This window comes from Rhipicephalus microplus, chromosome 4 (genome assembly GCF_043290135.1).
Source record: "Rhipicephalus microplus isolate Deutch F79 chromosome 4, USDA_Rmic, whole genome shotgun sequence".
Lineage (NCBI taxonomy): Eukaryota > Metazoa > Arthropoda > Arachnida > Ixodida > Ixodidae > Rhipicephalus > Rhipicephalus microplus.
The window spans coordinates 24,830,435-24,848,595 of NC_134703.1; the positions used below are offsets into that span (position 1 = coordinate 24,830,435).

Consider the following 18,161-nt stretch of genomic DNA (forward strand, 5'->3'; position numbering starts at 1 on the left):
TATCGGACAGTCGCCAGCAATTGCAATTGTTGTCTGTGTTGACGTACATCTGGGCAGACCAAGGCACACTCTCAGTGAATGGGAGGTGTTGGTAAAGTGAACGTTTTGACAAGTCCTGCACCTTCGTTTCTCGGTGTTGTGTTTTTTTTATGATTTTCGAACTGTTGAATACGTAACATCTCCACCAACTGGCCATGTTAGTTTCGACAAGTGATCATGTCGTTTTCAAGCTATCAAAAAATCCTTGAACAGGTGTGTAGCTGGAGTGAAAGTTTGGACAAGCAGACTTGTCTTTGTCAAGGACATCCTTGAAAAAAACGAGCATATACGCTTGTCGAAACGTTCGCTGTAGCGACACACCTGTTCAAGAATTTTACATCTTTTGAAGCTTTCATCTGTTCCTGAACATATGCCTTATTGGAGCTTCAGGGCAAGAGCTCACAATAGTAATAACTTGAAGGCAGCAATTCATAATATGATATATATGAATTGTTTAATCTGTAAAGTTCTGTTTATGTTGAACAGCTTCATGGCAGTTGATTCTCGCGTTCACTTTTTTATGCATAGTATTCATCTCATGTGTTGAATTATTGTAGGTGCATGTTTTATTACTTATAACGTTGTGTGTTTGTTACTGCAAAGCATACTTATTTATTTATTTTCTATTGATTGCAGATAGTGGTTTACTACTTAAGTTATCGATAGTTGTAAGCATTGTTGTTGGTATTGTTTTTATTGATATTCCCACTCCTGGTTGGGCCCGAGTAGGGCCAGCAGTATTTGTAAATAAATAAATAAAAAATAATAGCTGCAATTTATTTCACAGTGACTTGCCCATCGTCCCGCCTTTTCATCGATGTAGGATCTGCTTTTCTGCTTTTTTTATAATTGAAGAGTGGTTTTCTATATTTGGTACTGTACGTTTTAATCTGCACGTCTCATCAATGACGTCGGTAATTTATGTCATACGCGGGTAAGCTGCCATTGCGACACACGTATGCTACGGAAACGAAAAAAAAAATGCACACTTATTCCATTTCTTTTTCACAGCCGCGCACTTAGTGAGAAACATCCGACGGATTCCTTCAATGTGACGACGCTTTTGTTCTTCCTTTCTCCCCCTCTGTTTTATATGTCAGGGAATAGGTGTTCTCAATTTTCGTTCTGCCTAACTCTGGCCGAGTTTGAAGGCATATAGCATTACATTCCTTGTATATCTCAGCTGCTATGCAATACCAACGTCTGCGATCTCCTTACCTCCAGACGTGGTTGCTAATGCGCAGAAGGGTACAGCTTCCAGGCGAGTTCAGCCTGCTAATGATAGGGTCTAGACACACGTTAGAACCGAGCCCTTTGGATGCTCAGTGTAATGATAAAGAAAAAAAACACAATGCTGCGGGAACATTGGTAGCGCAATTTTCGGAGGTATAAAATACACCACAAACACACTAAATTCGATTAAAATTATGTAACCATTATTATAATCCGGTATACCCGGATATATGTTTCTTTTAATCCCGTGTTTGTGCGAGGGTTTCGAGAAAATATAACTGTCGCAGTTAGAGCACAGCACAAAACAGAGAATTCGCAAGTGATTTAGGGTCGGTTGGACAATAGCTCTGACAACTTTTATGTATGTGTATAGACACTTCATTTGTGTAAAATTTTGTTTGTACACTTTTGTGTTGAGTGGAGCAAACCTATAGCAATGAAGATGTACATACATTGAAGACGAGCAGGTGACCCTGGTGTCACACCTGTCCCGTTTATTAGGGAGGCGATCGCCGGGCTAATTCCAAGAGCCGAAGTATCGGCCCCCCGAACCGCACCACGAAAGCGTGGACAATTTAGAAGTGGTCCTTATTGGTGCGCCAGCGGACGCCGGCTGTGGCCCAAAGAACAAGACAGAGCCGAGAGATGATAAACAAACAAAATTATATTCTCATTAACGGCAGATCAAAAACAATACACACGTATGCACACTCCACAATAGTTACATACAATACGTCACCAAACAGACAATGTACTACACAGTACAATCAACCACACTTGAAACAACGGACACAGACAACAATACGCACTACGATGCAGTCACATGCATTGAACAACCAAGACACTTAAGGACTAAAGAGATAGAAAACCTATTCAGTCCAAAGTCCTTGGAACAAAAGTCTGAATGATACTCTTCCGAGAATCACTCACTCAAAGTCCAGCGTTGTTGTCGTTCCGCAGCTCTCTGAAGTTTCTCTTCCAGGAAACCTCCCGTCTTCAATTGGCCACTCTTCAAACTTCAACTTCTTCGCCCGAACACGTCGGCTTCACACACGCAGCTGTTGCCACGCGTCCTCGCTCAATAGCGGTAAACCCACGCTCTTGCCTGTAGCTCGAGCCGTCCCTACGGACCACAAACTTCGCCGACTACACGGCGGACTCTCTACGCACTCTGGCGCTCACTTCCGTCTCCTCCTGTTCTGTCACTACGGGCAGAACCTTCGCCGACTACACGGCGGAATTCCTACGCGTTCTGGCGTTAACTTCCGTCACCTCCTGTTCTGTCGTCTCGGCCGCTCGATTAAATACCTTCCGCGCCACCTTCCAGAAATTTCTGGTCATTTCGTCGGCGCGATACGCGGCGAAAGCTGGGAAGAGGGCGAGACAGTTGGAATGCCCTCTCCGGCCGGTGAGTCAACTCGGTATGGCCCCGCCCACTTCTTTCTGGAAAAATCGCGGGCTTGCTGGGCCGCCGATGTGGGGTGAGGAGGTTCGTCTGCGAAGCCGTGCTTCTGCGGGGAGAGCGCGCGCCCGGGAGCCCTCGATGTTTGCTTTTTTTTTTTTTTTCTCTTTTTACCTCGCGGCGTTTCTGCGGCCCGTTGTCGCAAGGATTTGGCGGCGCGCTCTTTTTTAGCGCTCGTTCTGTGACACTGCCCCCCACTTTAAGAATATTATCTCATAATATTCAAAACCACACAAACGAGCGCGAACAGTCACCACACATTCTCACAGACTGTAACACAATCCGTCGCTCATGACACTTCACATTCACAATATATCTCTCAATACAATCGTACATTGTAGTTCAATTCCACAACACATGAAATATAGCCACAGGTACATGCCTACAACACTTCATCACACATTCTAAACAATACAAACGTACAAAGTTCTGTCTATCCAACAATTATACAACACTATACATCACACCATCGCACAGAACACTGACTCGCCCGACATACACTTGAGACACAGGATAACAAGAACAATAACACAACATATGGCACTCAGCACTGCCCAACACATTCTGATTCGACCTCGGCACTTATCCTGAATACTTCGAACAGCGCTTGCGCCCCCTTTTGCGGTGCTCGCTCGATCTCTTCTTGTGCTTCCACGTTCTTTTTCGGCGAGCCCTTTCCAACGACGATATCTGGGGCGTCGTCTCAGCCATCGTTGTCTCTTCCGACACCGTTAACGCGTCATTACATTCGACGGGTCCTGTCTGTTTATTTACCCGCTTGATAATGCCTCTACATTTTGCCCGGCGGGCCAACTCCGTCTCCTTTACACTGTCGGTCGGTTGAGGTCGTGCCGACGTACGTCCAGTTGCTCGGCCTGTGAACTTATTCGACACGATCGTCTTCTCCTTCGCTGTCTCTTGCGCCGCAGCTTCACCTTGGGCTCTAGTGAGACCCGTCACGGGATGCTCCTCCACTGTATCTCGCGGCCGCTGTGTTGGCGAGGGCTCTATCTTCGGGTCTTCTCCCAAACATTCTGGATCACTTGGCCCTCGCGCCCCGTCGATGTTTCCGATGACAAGGTCATACAGGGGGGTCGTCATGCATAACGCAGTAACCTTCCCGCTGAAGTACGGGGTTTCAACCTCAATTTCTGCTTCGGGAAGCATCCGGACCGTACGGTCAATTAGGCAAACCGGTTTCGTTCTGCCTGTCAACTCTCTTTCCCGTACCAAATTTTTCCTCACGATAACCGTGGAGCTACCGGTGTCTCTTAGAACCGTAATCTTCTTGCCTGCAATCTTTCCAGGAAGCGTCGGCATTCCCTTCGTAACACCGGTTGGCTGTTTTGACATTACAGCCCCCACAATAGGAATTTTCTCCCCATTTTTCAATTCTACGAATCCATCGGTGACGGCATTATTATCAGATTTCGGTGCCGCTTGCACACAAGATACCTGGTGAGTTTGACTCACTCCGTTCCGACATGCATCTGCTTTGTGCCCAGTCTGACCACACTTGAAACATTTGACTGTCGTAGGGCTCGTGAAGTTAGTTCGGCAGTGGCTAGCACGGTGACCCACTCGGTTACACAGAAAACATCGCGGAATTTTCTCCGGTGCATGCTTCTTTTCCTCAGGAGCCGATTTCTTCGAATCCTCGGGACCCTCCTTCTTGACTTTGGCCAAATTAGTGCCACCTTGCGCTTCCAAGAATTGATCAGCTAATTCAAGCATGTCTTCAAGTGACTTAGCTCTCCTCTCTTTCAAGTACAGCGACAGGCTTGGGTGGCAACTAGTAAGAAATTGTTCTCTAATTAGGAGCTCTCTAAGCTCCTCGTACTCCTGTGCTGTCCCTGAAAGTTCAATCCATCTGTCGAAATAATGGCAAAGTCGGGCGGCATACTGCGTAGCCGTTTCACCATCAGCTGGCTTTCCTGTCCGAAATCTGTCCCGGAATCCTTCCACAGTGAATCTAAATCGCTTCAACAAAGCAGCTTTCACCTTTGCATAGTTGGCCGCATCGGTCGGCGTCAGCCTACCGTACACACTGAGCGCTTCACCACTCAAGCAGGTACTCAAAGCAGTTGCCCATTGCTGTTCCGGCCAATTCTGGCTCCTCGCAATCGTCTCAAATCTGTGGAGGTACGCGTCTAGGTCGTCCTTCCTTTCATCAAACGCTACGAGCAGCTTGCTTGGGTTCAAGCGGAAGCCGTGATCTTCCCGTTCGCTGCTTTCAACTCTAGCTTGGACGGGAGTTTCGTTTCGCTGTTGCAAACGGAGCCGCTCGAGTTCAATTTCGTGCTGCCGCTGCCGTTCCCTTTCAGCCATCTCCGCTTCTCTTTCTTCTCTCGCCCTTTCGGCTGCCAACTTCTCTCTCTCCAGCTCCAACTTCAATTGCTGCTCTCTTTCTTCCTTCAGCTGTCGCTCTTTTGCCTCTCTTTCTTCTTTCAGCTGTCGCTCCTTTGCTTCTCTTTCTTCTCTCGCCCTTTCAGCGGCCAGCCTTTCTCTCTCCAACTCAGCTGCCTTTTCTTCCTTGGCCCTCTCTGCCGCCAACCTCTCTCTCTCCAACTCAGCTTCTTTTTCCGCTTTGGCTCTTTCGACCGCCAACCTCTCTCGTTCCAACTCAGCTGTTTTTTCTTCCTTGGCTTTCTCAGCTGCCAACCTTTCTCTCTCCACCGCCTCTTTCTCCTTCTGGCTTACCCATTTCCGTAGTTCGGCGCCGGAAAGACCCATCTTCTCACCAAGCGCAACTAACTTTTCGAGATCCATTGTGTCTCGCAACTCGCAAATGAAACCTTGCCGCGTGCAAAAAGTATCTGCCTAAATCAGTCTATCGGAACACTCCCCTGCACTCGTTAACGAGAACACTGAACAACACACAAAATCGTTCCGATAGCACTATCAACAACTCGAGGCTCTTTCTCACTACTTTGGACACACTGTGCACCAAAAGGTCCTGTCGCGGACGCCAGATTAATTGTCACACCTGTCCCGTTTATTAGGGAGGCGATCGCCGGGCTAATTCCAAGAGCCGAAGTATCGGCCCCCCGAACCGCACCACGAAAGCGTGGACAATTTAGAAGTGGTCCTTATTGGTGCGCCAGCGGACGCCGGCTGTGGCCCAAAGAACAAGACAGAGCCGAGAGATGATAAACAAACAAAATTATATTCTCATTAACGGCAGATCAAAAACAATACACACGTATGCACACTCCACAATAGTTACATACAATACGTCACCAAACAGACAATGTACTACACAGTACAATCAACCACACTTGAAACAACGGACACAGACAACAATACGCACTACGATGCAGTCACATGCATTGAACAACCAAGACACTTAAGGACTAAAGAGATAGAAAACCTATTCAGTCCAAAGTCCTTGGAACAAAAGTCTGAATGATACTCTTCCGAGAATCACTCACTCAAAGTCCAGCGTTGTTGTCGTTCCGCAGCTCTCTGAAGTTTCTCTTCCAGGAAACCTCCCGTCTTCAATTGGCCACTCTTCAAACTTCAACTTCTTCGCCCGAACACGTCGGCTTCACACACGCAGCTGTTGCCACGCGTCCTCGCTCAATAGCGGTAAACCCACGCTCTTGCCTGTAGCTCGAGCCGTCCCTACGGACCACAAACTTCGCCGACTACACGGCGGACTCTCTACGCACTCTGGCGCTCACTTCCGTCTCCTCCTGTTCTGTCACTACGGGCAGAACCTTCGCCGACTACACGGCGGAATTCCTACGCGTTCTGGCGTTAACTTCCGTCACCTCCTGTTCTGTCGTCTCGGCCGCTCGATTAAATACCTTCCGCGCCACCTTCCAGAAATTTCTGGTCATTTCGTCGGCGCGATACGCGGCGAAAGCTGGGAAGAGGGCGAGACAGTTGGAATGCCCTCTCCGGCCGGTGAGTCAACTCGGTATGGCCCCGCCCACTTCTTTCTGGAAAAATCGCGGGCTTGCTGGGCCGCCGATGTGGGGTGAGGAGGTTCGTCTGCGAAGCCGTGCTTCTGCGGGGAGAGCGCGCGCCCGGGAGCCCTCGATGTTTGCTTTTTTTTTTTTTTCTCTTTTTACCTCGCGGCGTTTCTGCGGCCCGTTGTCGCAAGGATTTGGCGGCGCGCTCTTTTTTAGCGCTCGTTCTGTGACACCTGGACCAGGACGAATTTTTCTTTCGGCAAGAGGCTTCTTTTTCTGAGAAATCCGTACGGATTTACTTGTAGCTTCGTGCTACAAACGCGCGGTTGTCTTCTTTTCCTTGTCATGCCCAGGAATTAAAACACTGCACTTTGTGGGATGAGCGTACCTACGATGAAAGAAAAAAAATTAATAAAATAAGACCACTGGTCTTCGCAAGAAACTTCACAATCGTTTTTATTTATTTATTGTCATGTGCATGCGGCCTGGGTGCGGCTTGCAAGTTCTCGGTCACCACCCAATTTACAGTTCTATGCCATATTATTTACCTTGTTTTTCTTTCTTTGTGAGTTTTGAGTACTACAGGCCTATGTGACCACCTTTAACTTTTGTGTAGTGCTACCGCTGCATACGCGCCAGCCGATTGACTGACAATCCTCCTCTCTCTCTCTCTCTCTCTCTCTCTCTCTCTCTCTCTCTCTCTCTCTATCTCTCTCTTTCTCTTCTCTTTCCTCTCTCTCTCATCTTTATGCCCCCTTCCTATTCCCCCAGCGTAGGGTAGCAAACCGGGCATGTGCCTGGTTAACCTCCCTGCCTTCCCTCTTGTTGTTTACCCCTCCCCCCCCCCCTTTTCTAATGAGCTGCACCTAACTCTTCCTTTAGGGCAGCTTATAGGAGGTATTCTTTACGTGAGTATATTTGTCGTTAATTTCGCTGATATTACAACACTGTATACTGGAAGTTTCTAATAAATATTGCATCTCTCCTTGCTGTCCGCGCTGTACGGGACGCCTATTCGTGTCTATAGATCTATTGCAGCACATTAAAAAAAAAAAACTTCTTCACTGCCTTTAATAACACCGAGACGCAATTACGCGCCAAAAATGCGCATTTACATAATTAACATTATCGGTAACATTGTGGCAGCCTGAACATTTTTAATTACGTGTTATTGGGATATATTAGTGCTTTTATATAGCCCCGGATACATATTATTTGCCCAGATAATAGAATTCATGGAAGTCGCAGCAATTGGAAAAGTTACTTAATATACTTTATATGGAGAGTTGATATAATTCTCTCTCGCCATGCAAACGAACACATACTTGCGAAGTCCCTTCACATAGATGCACGAAAAACGAAATAGAATACAGTCGAGTCAATTAACGCCCTTGCATGCATAAAATGGGCTTAATATAGACTATGCTACACGTCCTGAGCAGTGAGAGTTTAGCTACTGCGGTTCAAAGCAGCGCCGGCCACCTTGGGTCGCGTAATTCGGTTCAGCCTTAACAGCTGGAGAGCGTGTCGTCGACGTAACTGCGATAACTACAGAACCGCGATCGCAAAAACCCCTGCCACGTTAGTATTGACTCACGCGTGACGTCATAACCACGCGCCTGCGTATAGGCGACGTCACTTTCATCATTCGCGACAGGCATGATTCCGGCATCGTGACAGCTTGCGCGTCAGAGCGCGGATTGCCCACTCCGTGAGCCACTTTATATTTTTTTTCCTCTTTCATTCACTTCTACGACAACTCCTCGATGAGCGCCAGCGGCGGTTTCGATACCTCTATCGACTAGTTGTCAAAGCGGCGCTTCGGAGGCCGTCACATCTACGGTTCGGCGTCCTCCAGAGCGTGGTTCTTCGCCGAGGTGAGCAGCGCCCGAAGCAGCATTACTTGAGCAATACCCTCCACAGATCACCGTTTTGTACAAGGGGAAGTTCACTCGTGTTAAGCATGTGCCTCCTCTCCCCGCGCCTTATAAAGCAGCCCCGTCACGTGCGGTAGAGAAAAGAAGTGTCCGCGCGCGCAATCGCACTGTCGACACGGCTCCTCGTTTCGACAGCGAAACTCTTTCGTTCGCGCGAAGGTCGGAGGCGGGAGAAAGCGGTGGAAAGGGAACACAGCATACGGGCGCACTTAGCGCGGGAATTGTATCTGCGTATCTTCGCGATTGCTCGCTCACTCTGTCGTCCGCCCGCTCAGCACCTTACCGTATGACTCCGGTAGCCACGGAAGAAAAAGACAAAGCACCTCATAGGCGCACACATACACGGGGTGTTTCATTTTGCATTCTCCGCAGCGCCCCGGCAGTGAAACTTTGAAAACCCAAGAGAAAAGTGGGACAGAAGTCTAGGACCACCGCGCACCTCTCGGAGCAACAACTGTTGCGGTGCGTTAGCCGCGGCTGTACACAGTGGCGCGTGGCCGTGGTCCAGTGTTTCGGCAGCGCGGAACTTCGTCGCCATGGCCGTGCGCTACTTCCATGCGGCCGACTACTGCGTGCTCGTGGCCGTGCTGGGCCTCTCTTCGTTCATCGGGGTCTACTTCGCCTGGAAGGGCCGCCGCAGCACCAACAACACGGAGTTCCTCGTGGGAAACAAGCAGTTGCAGGTAAGCGATGATTGTCTCGTATGAGCTCTTCTAGAAAAGGTTGGGACTGTTTTTTTTTTTAAGAAGTATATGTGTAGTCTTCGGGATATTAGCTCACAGATAAAATGCTTTGTGAGAATCACAACAGCGAAAACTACTACACAAAATAGTATACTCAAGGAGAGAGTTCTCGTAAGGCAGTGATATATATAAAAATCTGTGACATATTTCATTCACGCACTGGCACTTAACACATGATATTTTTTTTTCGGTAGCCCCGCCGCGGTGGTCTAGTGGCTAAGGTACTCGGCTGCTGACCCGCAGGTCGCGGGTTCGATTCCCGGCTGCGGCGGCTGCATTTCCGATGGAGGCGGAAATGTTGTAGGCCCGTGTGCTCAGATATGGGTGCACGTTAAAGAACCCCAGGTGGTCAAAATTTCCGGAGTCCTCCACTACGGCGTCTCTCATAATCAAATGGTGGTTTGGGGACGTTAAACCCCACATATCAATCAATCAATCATGATATTTTTCGGAACAACATTATGGTATATATCAAGCGCATGATTAGAAATATTCAACATTTATTAGCTTCGTGAAATGTTTTCCTACGGAGATTCTCTAATAGACAAGGCATGCAATTAAAAAAATTTTAAGGTATTTAACTTTATATATATACAATGGCGTTCTACCACTTCGCTCGACGTCACAGATAAAAAAAAAGAGCATGGACCATGCATTAGGAGACACTTTCGTCATCCATCTTTTAGTTACTCTCTTACCACACGGGACTATCTATTTTTTTACTGCGATATTGACTTGCTCTTGATGCAGAGTACGTCGTGTGTGTGTGGTAGATGTGCACAAAGGCCGCACTAAACACGTACTTTCTGAAATTTGCGCACGACACTCACGCTCTTGCAGTTAACCGTTCATGGGGGCGAGATCACCTTTTGTTAGAGTAAACGTGAAGCTCCTCCTTTCTGTCTTTCGTGCACTTTTTTTCTAGTCTGCAAATTGGTTTATACAAAAAAAAATAAATAAGGCAAGATATTGACTAAGGCGACCAAAAGCCCTTGGCTCCACCGGTCTGCGCAGCCCAGAACACTTCGAGCGCACCACGCACAATTGTGCAGTTTATGATTGATATGCGAGGTTTAACGTTCCAAAACCACGGTATGATTATAACAGACGCCGCAGCGGAGAGCTCTGTAAATTTCTACCACCTGGGGTTCCTTAACGTGCACCGAAAATGCAGCTCCTGCAGCCGGGATTCGATCCCACGACCTTCGAGTTATCTGTCGAGCGTCATAACCACCAAACCACCGCGGCGCGGCTGGTTGGTCAAAGAAAGGAAGGTGAACGTGCGCACATAGAGAAACTGAAAGCTTGGCATCGCCTTCGCTTGCATTTTGCAGTTTTAGAATATATTTGGAGAGCTGCTTTTACCTGCAACTGTCCTTCATCAAACTATTGATGAAAAATAAATTTTATTATTATTATTATTATTATTATTTGATCACTAAACATAGAGTGAGTGCGCGCCTGGTTGTGTATTGCATCAATGTGAAATGAATGAGTGCCTTCAGTGGGACTATTTTAGTGCTTATGACCTTTCGAATGTGATCTCTCTAGCTTATGATCACATATGCGTTCGCTTCTCGCTATACTTTGAAATCTTTCTGCGGGTTTGAGCAATGAGTTGTCGGATATATTTAACTTAAAATATACAGATCTTTTTTTTTTTTAAGAAGGCAGAAAGGTAAGATGTTTCATGCAAATAGAAGAAATACATTGGTTCTGTCGTCTATGATTAGGGACGAATGTTTAGGTCTATGGAAATTATCGGGACACTGAATAACGCCGCCAAATGTGGGGGCGTGTGGTTATCTCTAGCAAAATGCTGCCTGCAGCGTCCTCTATAGAAGTTCACTTGAAAGGGTGAAGACATGGAAGTTTCCAGTTGTCCCCTCCCCCCCCCCTTTTTTTTTCTTAAGACGATAGTCTTTCTTGGGGTATTTTGACGCAAAAATTTTGGCCTGCCTGTCTGTACATTTGTCAGTGTCTCCGCAGTAACGTTTGCTCACGTGGCACCAAACAATATCTTAAACGGCCAACTCAATCCGCAGCACCCACGAATATTGCTCAAGTTTCAGCGTTCGTATTTGTACGATTGTCAATTAAAAAATCAATTATTGCGCATATCTGAGGCACCATAACAGCACGTAGATCTTTTGTGTGTGTGCCTTCATACTAGAGAAGGAACGCACAAGTAATTCTAAGGACCGTAGCGTTTATCAAGCTCCGCTGACAGCGCAACCCGATGCTCAAATAGGCAAGTGTTTCCGACGCTTTGCTAAGGTGACACGGTGGCGGCACCTGCCCGTCACTTTGCGTTCTACAACTTATCGCCCCCGAGACAGGCGCGCATCCTTCTCCGTGGTCGTGAACGCCTTCCTTCGTTTTCGAAGATAACTGCCAGATAGCGCTCGTGTCTAGCGTGCCTTGAGAGAAATGGGGGAGGAGCGTTGGGCTAGGAAGGTTTTCAGCTACTTGTACATGAAGAACGTCGATACAAAATGGAGGAAGCGAACCAGGAAATTGACTGGTAAATACTTAGAAAACAGCAAGTGGCCAAACCAAAAAGCACTATCGGTTAAGAAGAAAGTGAAGGAAACGGAGACTGACATGTGGAGAATTGGCATGATTAAGAAGCCCGCACTAGAGATCTATCGAACTTTTAAGCAGAAAATTGTCAAGGAAAGGATCTATGATAGTACTCGGGGTAGTTCTCTACTGTTTGAGGCAAGGACGGGAGTACTGCGAACCTATACATATCGGGCCAAATACGAAGGAGTAGACACAGTATGCAGTGCGTGTGGAGAGGAAGAAGAAACTGCCGAACACTTGATAATGTTCTGTAAAGGGCTTCACCCTATAGTTCAGAATGATGGCGCAGAGTTTTTCAAAGCACTGGGGTTTAGGGACCGGAAGGGCAAAATAGACTTTAAGCAAGTAGACTTAACTAGAAGGAGGTTATCTGATTGGTGGCTAAAGTCAAGGCACGAGTGAAAATTAAACTCTTTACTGCAAAGTACGAATCCTCAAACTCACTTTTTAAGAAAAAAAATAAATATAGTTTTGGGTTCATTAAGTATTACGGCTTGGTGGCGCTAGCCACCGCCCGATCTAAAGGGTACAGCCATATCCATCCATCCATCCATCCATCCATCCATCCATCCATCCATCCATCCATCCACCCATCCACCCACCCACCCACCCACTCACCCATCCATCCATCCATCCATCCATCCATCCATCCATCCATCCATCCATCCATCCATCCATCCATCCATCCATCCATCCATCCATCCATCCATCCTCGATGCGATCGTTCCCCTTCGCTGCACGGATCGAGACTCTAACGCAGCTCTTCCAGAATACAATTCACCAATTTTATTGCGCAGAACTTCAAATAAACGTTTTGTTCTCTCTCTCCACACGCAAGGCTATCGTCTTTCGACGACATTTGTGGTGGAACAGGTGGACACGGGGCCAATTTTTTCGTCTTGAGAAAAGTGAAGCTCCGAGAATCCTCGAGAATGCACTAATAAGCGTTAGTGCGCAATGAGAAATTGATTACAACGTATTTTCAAACGCTATTGTTGGTTCTTATTGTACTTTGGCGTCACGGCACGGTAGCTTCTCGTCACCTGCTCGAGAACGGTATCATTTTGACGCATGACGTCATCACAACTATTCATACTGGCGTGTGAAATTTCCAGAATTGATACTGGAGAATGACGTGATACGCTAGGGTCGATGTCAGTAGGTGCGCCATGCGAATATTGACTTCAATGTGAATATAAAACTCTCTGGGTCTCTTATGCATTCACTTAATACGACTCCGAATTGAAAGTGGTTATCTCATTCTTCTCAGTCGATCTACTGATCCTTTCTCACCAACTATCGAAAGCTATCTGCACCACGACGATTGTTATAGCGCGAGATTGGAATGACGACAAAAGGAGAAGAAGACGAGCGCTGTCCTTTTGTCATCGTTCCAAGCTCGCCATATAACAATCGCCATTACCTAGCCCAAATTGCCACGCTATCTGCACCTTGCGTGGTTTCGCACTGCCTCCAAGATCTGAGATCTATCACCTAGTTTTCGATTGCCTCTGTGATCTGAACACATTAGACCAAGCTACGATGTCATATGATGACGTCATTATGCGATTTTGAGTCACGTGATGTCACAGGGAAGTCATGATAATGCCAAAATGACGTCAGAAATTTTACAGAACTGTGACGTTATCACGGGATGATTATTTTTTGCCACACTCGTTATCAGCACATCGGAATCCCGGCGACTCGGGACGCCGACACCAACGGTCCCATTTCGCGTTCAGTGAAGCATGTAAGGATCTCGCCTTAAAATGTCTTATCAGCATTTTCCGAGCTTCACACTTGCTCAGTAGCTGCGCCTTCTCTGTACACAAGTTTACTGTATACAAAGCCGTCTCTATATATGCAGAAAACTTGTATGGCGGAGTAAGCTCATTTCTTTAAAGTGGTGTCCGTACCCCTTTAAGGGCACTAGTAGTACATTTGGAAACTGTTCTGAACAGTACTTTCAAACTGGTATAATTTTTGTCCAGGGGTTTCGGCGGCGCCTTTTCGACGCACTGCCACTCCGTGCTGTGATACGTAACAAGAGGTAATATTTTTGCAGCTGGTTATTTGAGCCGAACTTCATGCTGGTCGTATTGTTGTGGTAAGTTTGCGCATTGAGATTACCTGACATTGTCCCCGTATGTAAGATACGAAAAGAAAGCAATACATAGACGGAACACGCGCCTCGTTCACAATCAGAGAACTGCGCTGTAGGTCGCACCATGTTGGTGAAAGTTGGGTGCAATGTACTTCGCCCCCTTTCCGTTGCGCACGCTATTCGCGCGGTTCCAACGCCTGTCGTTTTCACCTCCGCTTGTTATACGATTGCGTATGCGGCAACCTCACACGTCGTGTGTCGACACAAGCCGCAATTATAGTGCACCGCACTTTCAGCATAATTTCGTGGGCAGGTTACGCAAGCAATTTTCACTCAGGGGCCGACGGTAGGGCGATTACCCTACATGTAGGTTTTTTTTTCTCCCGACATCTTTATGGCCCGTAACACTTACAGGGATGGTGGGCCATATTTTTCATGCAGTTTTTATTCTTCTGGTTATTCAAGTTTTATATTCATTTAGTTTTCTGACAAACCTACAAATGCACCGTGCGAAGTAGATTTCGGGCACTAACTGCATATTGCGTAAAGAAGTTAGCTTGAGTGAAAAACGGAGCGCCAGCTTTTTCTGGGACAGCGTGTACCTTTCTCTGATTAATTGCAACGGGTTGCTGTTATGTCTAACTCTCACGCATATTTTGTGGCATTTTTTTCCCGTTTCATACCATCTGTGGTCGAACACACGCAGTTCACCAGTTTACACATTTAAAGGCGTTTTTTATCATGTATCAACTAACATTCCTACACCGTATAGGAAAAGGGCATTTTTTGCGAATCAGAAGAGCCATATCAGTGGGCGTTGCCAATTGTCTAGACACACTTATGACCGAAAAAACAGTGAACATAAAGGCTTCCAGTCAGGCAACATGTAATTGAATCAGTATAGAAGGCGCCAATACGCACCCAAGCATACGCACAAGATACGCTACAGTAAAACTTGTGTGCCGATTGTTTGATGTTACATGTATAGAATGTTGTTGCGCGTGTGGCTTGGTTTATATACTGTGATGTTCTTTCAAGAATAAAGTTAGTTGTGAGCAAGCCGGTCCTTTCTATGGCCTGTCTTTTCTTGGTAATTTCTATTTTTGTAAATACATGAAACACAACTTGTGTCTTTAGAAAACGTGTTTAACGATTGAGAGTAGTTCATACTCTACTATATGGAAGTGCAGAAAGCCGTACCGAGTCTTGGCTAGAGCGGCGCAAGTGAGGTTCATTGAAGGTATGACATCGAAAACAATGAATAAATAGCGCACTCACACTACACAGATATTCATCAACCATTTAGTAAATATAGCCTTAATGTGTTGCCGTTGAGTGCCGGTGGGCACATTCCTATTCTACATATTAGACAACAAGCACTCAAAAAGAATACGCGTAAATTCGTGGTGTGTTTGTAGATACTTCTAAAACAGAAATATCGCTTAATCTAAACACACCTATAACATTAAACGATTACCAGTGATCAACTGGCACTCTGTCGTATGGGTCACAGTTGTTTACATGAGCTCATACACCTTTAGCTCCTAAAGGGTGTTTTAGTTAAAAAATGAAGCCGCTAATCAAAAGACTACACAGGGAAGCGAAAGAACTTTATCCCATTCAAGCAAGCTTTTGTGAGGCAATGGGTGTGTTGCTTGCTTGGGATTTTGTTCGGGGTGAATTAAGGGGTTTACAGCGCGCTGCCACTCAACTTCGCATGCGTGCATTTTCAAGGCCTCATTTCAGGCGTTCAGAGAGACCGCCCAAAAATTGCTCCCTTCAACAACATGCGCATATAGTCGATCTGGTGTTTACAGCAAGTAGGAGGTACCAAGTCCATGCATCGGTGATAAATACCATCGTTCAGAGTAAACGAGAAACATTTTTCGTGCTTTCTATGTTCTTTAGTCTTCCGTAAATAATTGTTCAGAGTATTTCAGAGGTGGAATAAGTATGTACGGTGCACACAGCAATCTATCATTTTTTTTTTAGATGTAGCAATTTCATGTTGAGAAGAGGCCGGTGGCTTATATCGGCCAGTGCCCTTTTAACCACGAAGCCATTCTTGATCGAGCCTTTCAATGCCCGGTCTCCGTGGTAACAATTGTGGGCGTCACAAACGGGTAAAACCTCGTTCCGCAAAGCTTGGCCCGACGAAGCACAGGACCATCGCCGCTTGTGCTCCCCGTCGACGCTTGTGGTCCCCGTCGACCGACACGTGTAGGTTTGGGATCCGAGTCTTCCTCCTCAGGACTTCCTTAGGACACCCCACGACTATCAAGAGACAGGATCAGACACAGCCAGGTTGCGCGCAATGTATCCGTTGGTTGGCGTGGCTTGCTTGCTTTCTCTTTCTTTCTTTCTTTCTTTCTTTCTTTCTTTCTTTCTTTCTTTCTTTCTTTCTTTCTTTCTTTCTTTCTTTCTTTCTTTCTTTCTTTCTTTCTTTCTTTCTTTCTTTCTTTCTTTCTTTTATTCTCCCTCTACTTCTTTCCCTATCTTTCGTTGCGGATGTGTTTGTCTCTTTCTTTATTTCGTCCAAATTTTTCATTTTTTTACGCTCCTCTTTGTTCTCTCACCTCTTTTCTCGCCCCCTTACGATCGCGTATCTTTTCTCACGCTCACTTCCATTTCTAACCCCTTGCTACATTTCGCTGCACATGGCTGTGCATGCTCTGTGCGTACCTGGATAGCAGAGCAATAAAGCTAAATTACACCATCACCCGCTAAAATGGATCACGTATAAATGCGAAGAAGCGGATGCTAACGTTTACACTGGCGGCGCCGTTGACGCTGGCACTCTTTGCGGTGGCGTTACTCTATAGATAAACCTGGGGAGGTGCAAAGCACGCCGTGATGGACGGGTATTTCCTATAGGAACATTCCAATCCCTGCTAATGGGCAATGACAAACAGAAGACTACGATTGGACACAGAGACCAGCAGTCTGCTTCTAGTTGGCGCACTCGCTGCAAAATTCTATTCATGTGCGTTCAACAACGCATGGAAGAAATTTCCCATTGGCACTACCTTGGAGGTCAAGGAAGGAAAATAGGAGGAAAAGAACGGTGGGGAGGTTAACCAGCCTATAGGCAGCCGGTTTGCTATCCTGCGCATGGGAGGGGGATGGGGGAGATGAAAGATAGAGAGCAGAGAGGGAAGAGAGATAAACACAGCACATTCGGCAGCACACGCGCGCACACTCAGTCTTAGTACAGTCTTGTCTTTCGTGGTGTGTGACATTGCTGTTACAGCCGCTTGTTCAAGTCCGTGTCGCGTAGGAATTTCAACAGTGCTTTTGTTGCCTTCTGTTGCAATGTATTCTCTCGGGCACTTGAAAGAATAATGTCCACAGGCATTTGGCTGTTGTCGATGCGCGGAAGAACGGACGCCAGTGACTGTCTCTGGATGTCATACAACGGACAGTCGCACAGGATGTGGTGTAGCGTCTCTTCGCAACGACAGGCATCGCAGAGAGCGTTGTCGGCCATTCCTATGACAAATGAATAAGATTTTGTAGATGCCACTCCTAGCATTAAGCGATGAAGAAGGTTGGCTTCTCTTCGGTCGAGCCCAGTTGCAATGCGGATAGCCATCAAAGAGGACAGGTGGTGTTGACGATTCATCTCGTTCCTTGGTGGGCACCATAGTGAAAACATGATTTCACGCGCAAGTCGTCGAAGATTACTGGCAGCATCGGTCCGCGAAAGTGGTACGGCTTCTTCTCGTGTTCCTTCAAGAGCTGTCCGCGCGGCAGTATCGGCATGTTCGTTCCCTATGACGCCGCAGTGACTTAGCAGCCACTGAAACGTCATATGATGCCCTTTCTCGTGGGAAGTGTGGAGAAGGCATCGAATTTCTAAAACAAGCTGTTCCAACGGCCCGCGACGCAGTGCTGAGAGCACAGATTGTAGGGCAGCCCTCGAGTCGCTGAAAATCGACCATTGTTGCGGTGGTTCCCGATTGACCACACCAAGTGCAGCGCGCAAAGCAGCTAGTTCCGCTGCTGTAGATGGAGGTGAAGATAGAGGAGGTGCTGTAGAGGAGGTGCTGAAGATAGAGGAGGAGGAGCTGTAGAGGAGGTGAAATTGGAGGTGAAGATCCAGTGTCTATATATACAGGGTTGCCAGTGAACGGTTGTGCA

At 46.8% G+C, this 18,161-nt stretch overlaps 2 protein-coding genes across 8 annotated transcripts in view; one reads left to right on the forward strand and one right to left on the reverse strand.

Moving 5' to 3' along the window:
- Positions 1-1,918: 1,918 nt before the first annotated feature.
- Positions 1,919-18,161, reverse strand: part of LOC142814197 (uncharacterized) — an 82,316-nt gene continuing 66,073 nt past the window's right edge. For 5 of the 7 annotated variants that reach the window (XM_075892350.1, XM_075892348.1, XM_075892349.1 and 2 more), the window contains one exon: positions 1,919-7,039. In XM_075892350.1, the coding sequence (XP_075748465.1) occupies positions 3,317-5,503 (2,187 nt within the window). In that variant the 5' untranslated portion in view covers positions 5,504-7,039 and the 3' untranslated portion in view covers positions 1,919-3,316. The remainder of the gene's footprint in view (positions 7,040-18,161) is intronic. The other 2 variants (XM_075892352.1, XM_075892353.1) reach the window with 1 other exon arrangement.
- LOC119171364 (sodium-coupled monocarboxylate transporter 2) overlaps positions 8,600-18,161 on the forward strand; it is a 41,726-nt gene continuing 32,164 nt past the window's right edge. The window contains exon 1 of the mRNA XM_037422215.2: positions 8,600-9,271. Coding sequence (XP_037278112.2) covers positions 9,125-9,271 — 147 coding nt within the window. The 5' untranslated portion in view covers positions 8,600-9,124. The remainder of the gene's footprint in view (positions 9,272-18,161) is intronic.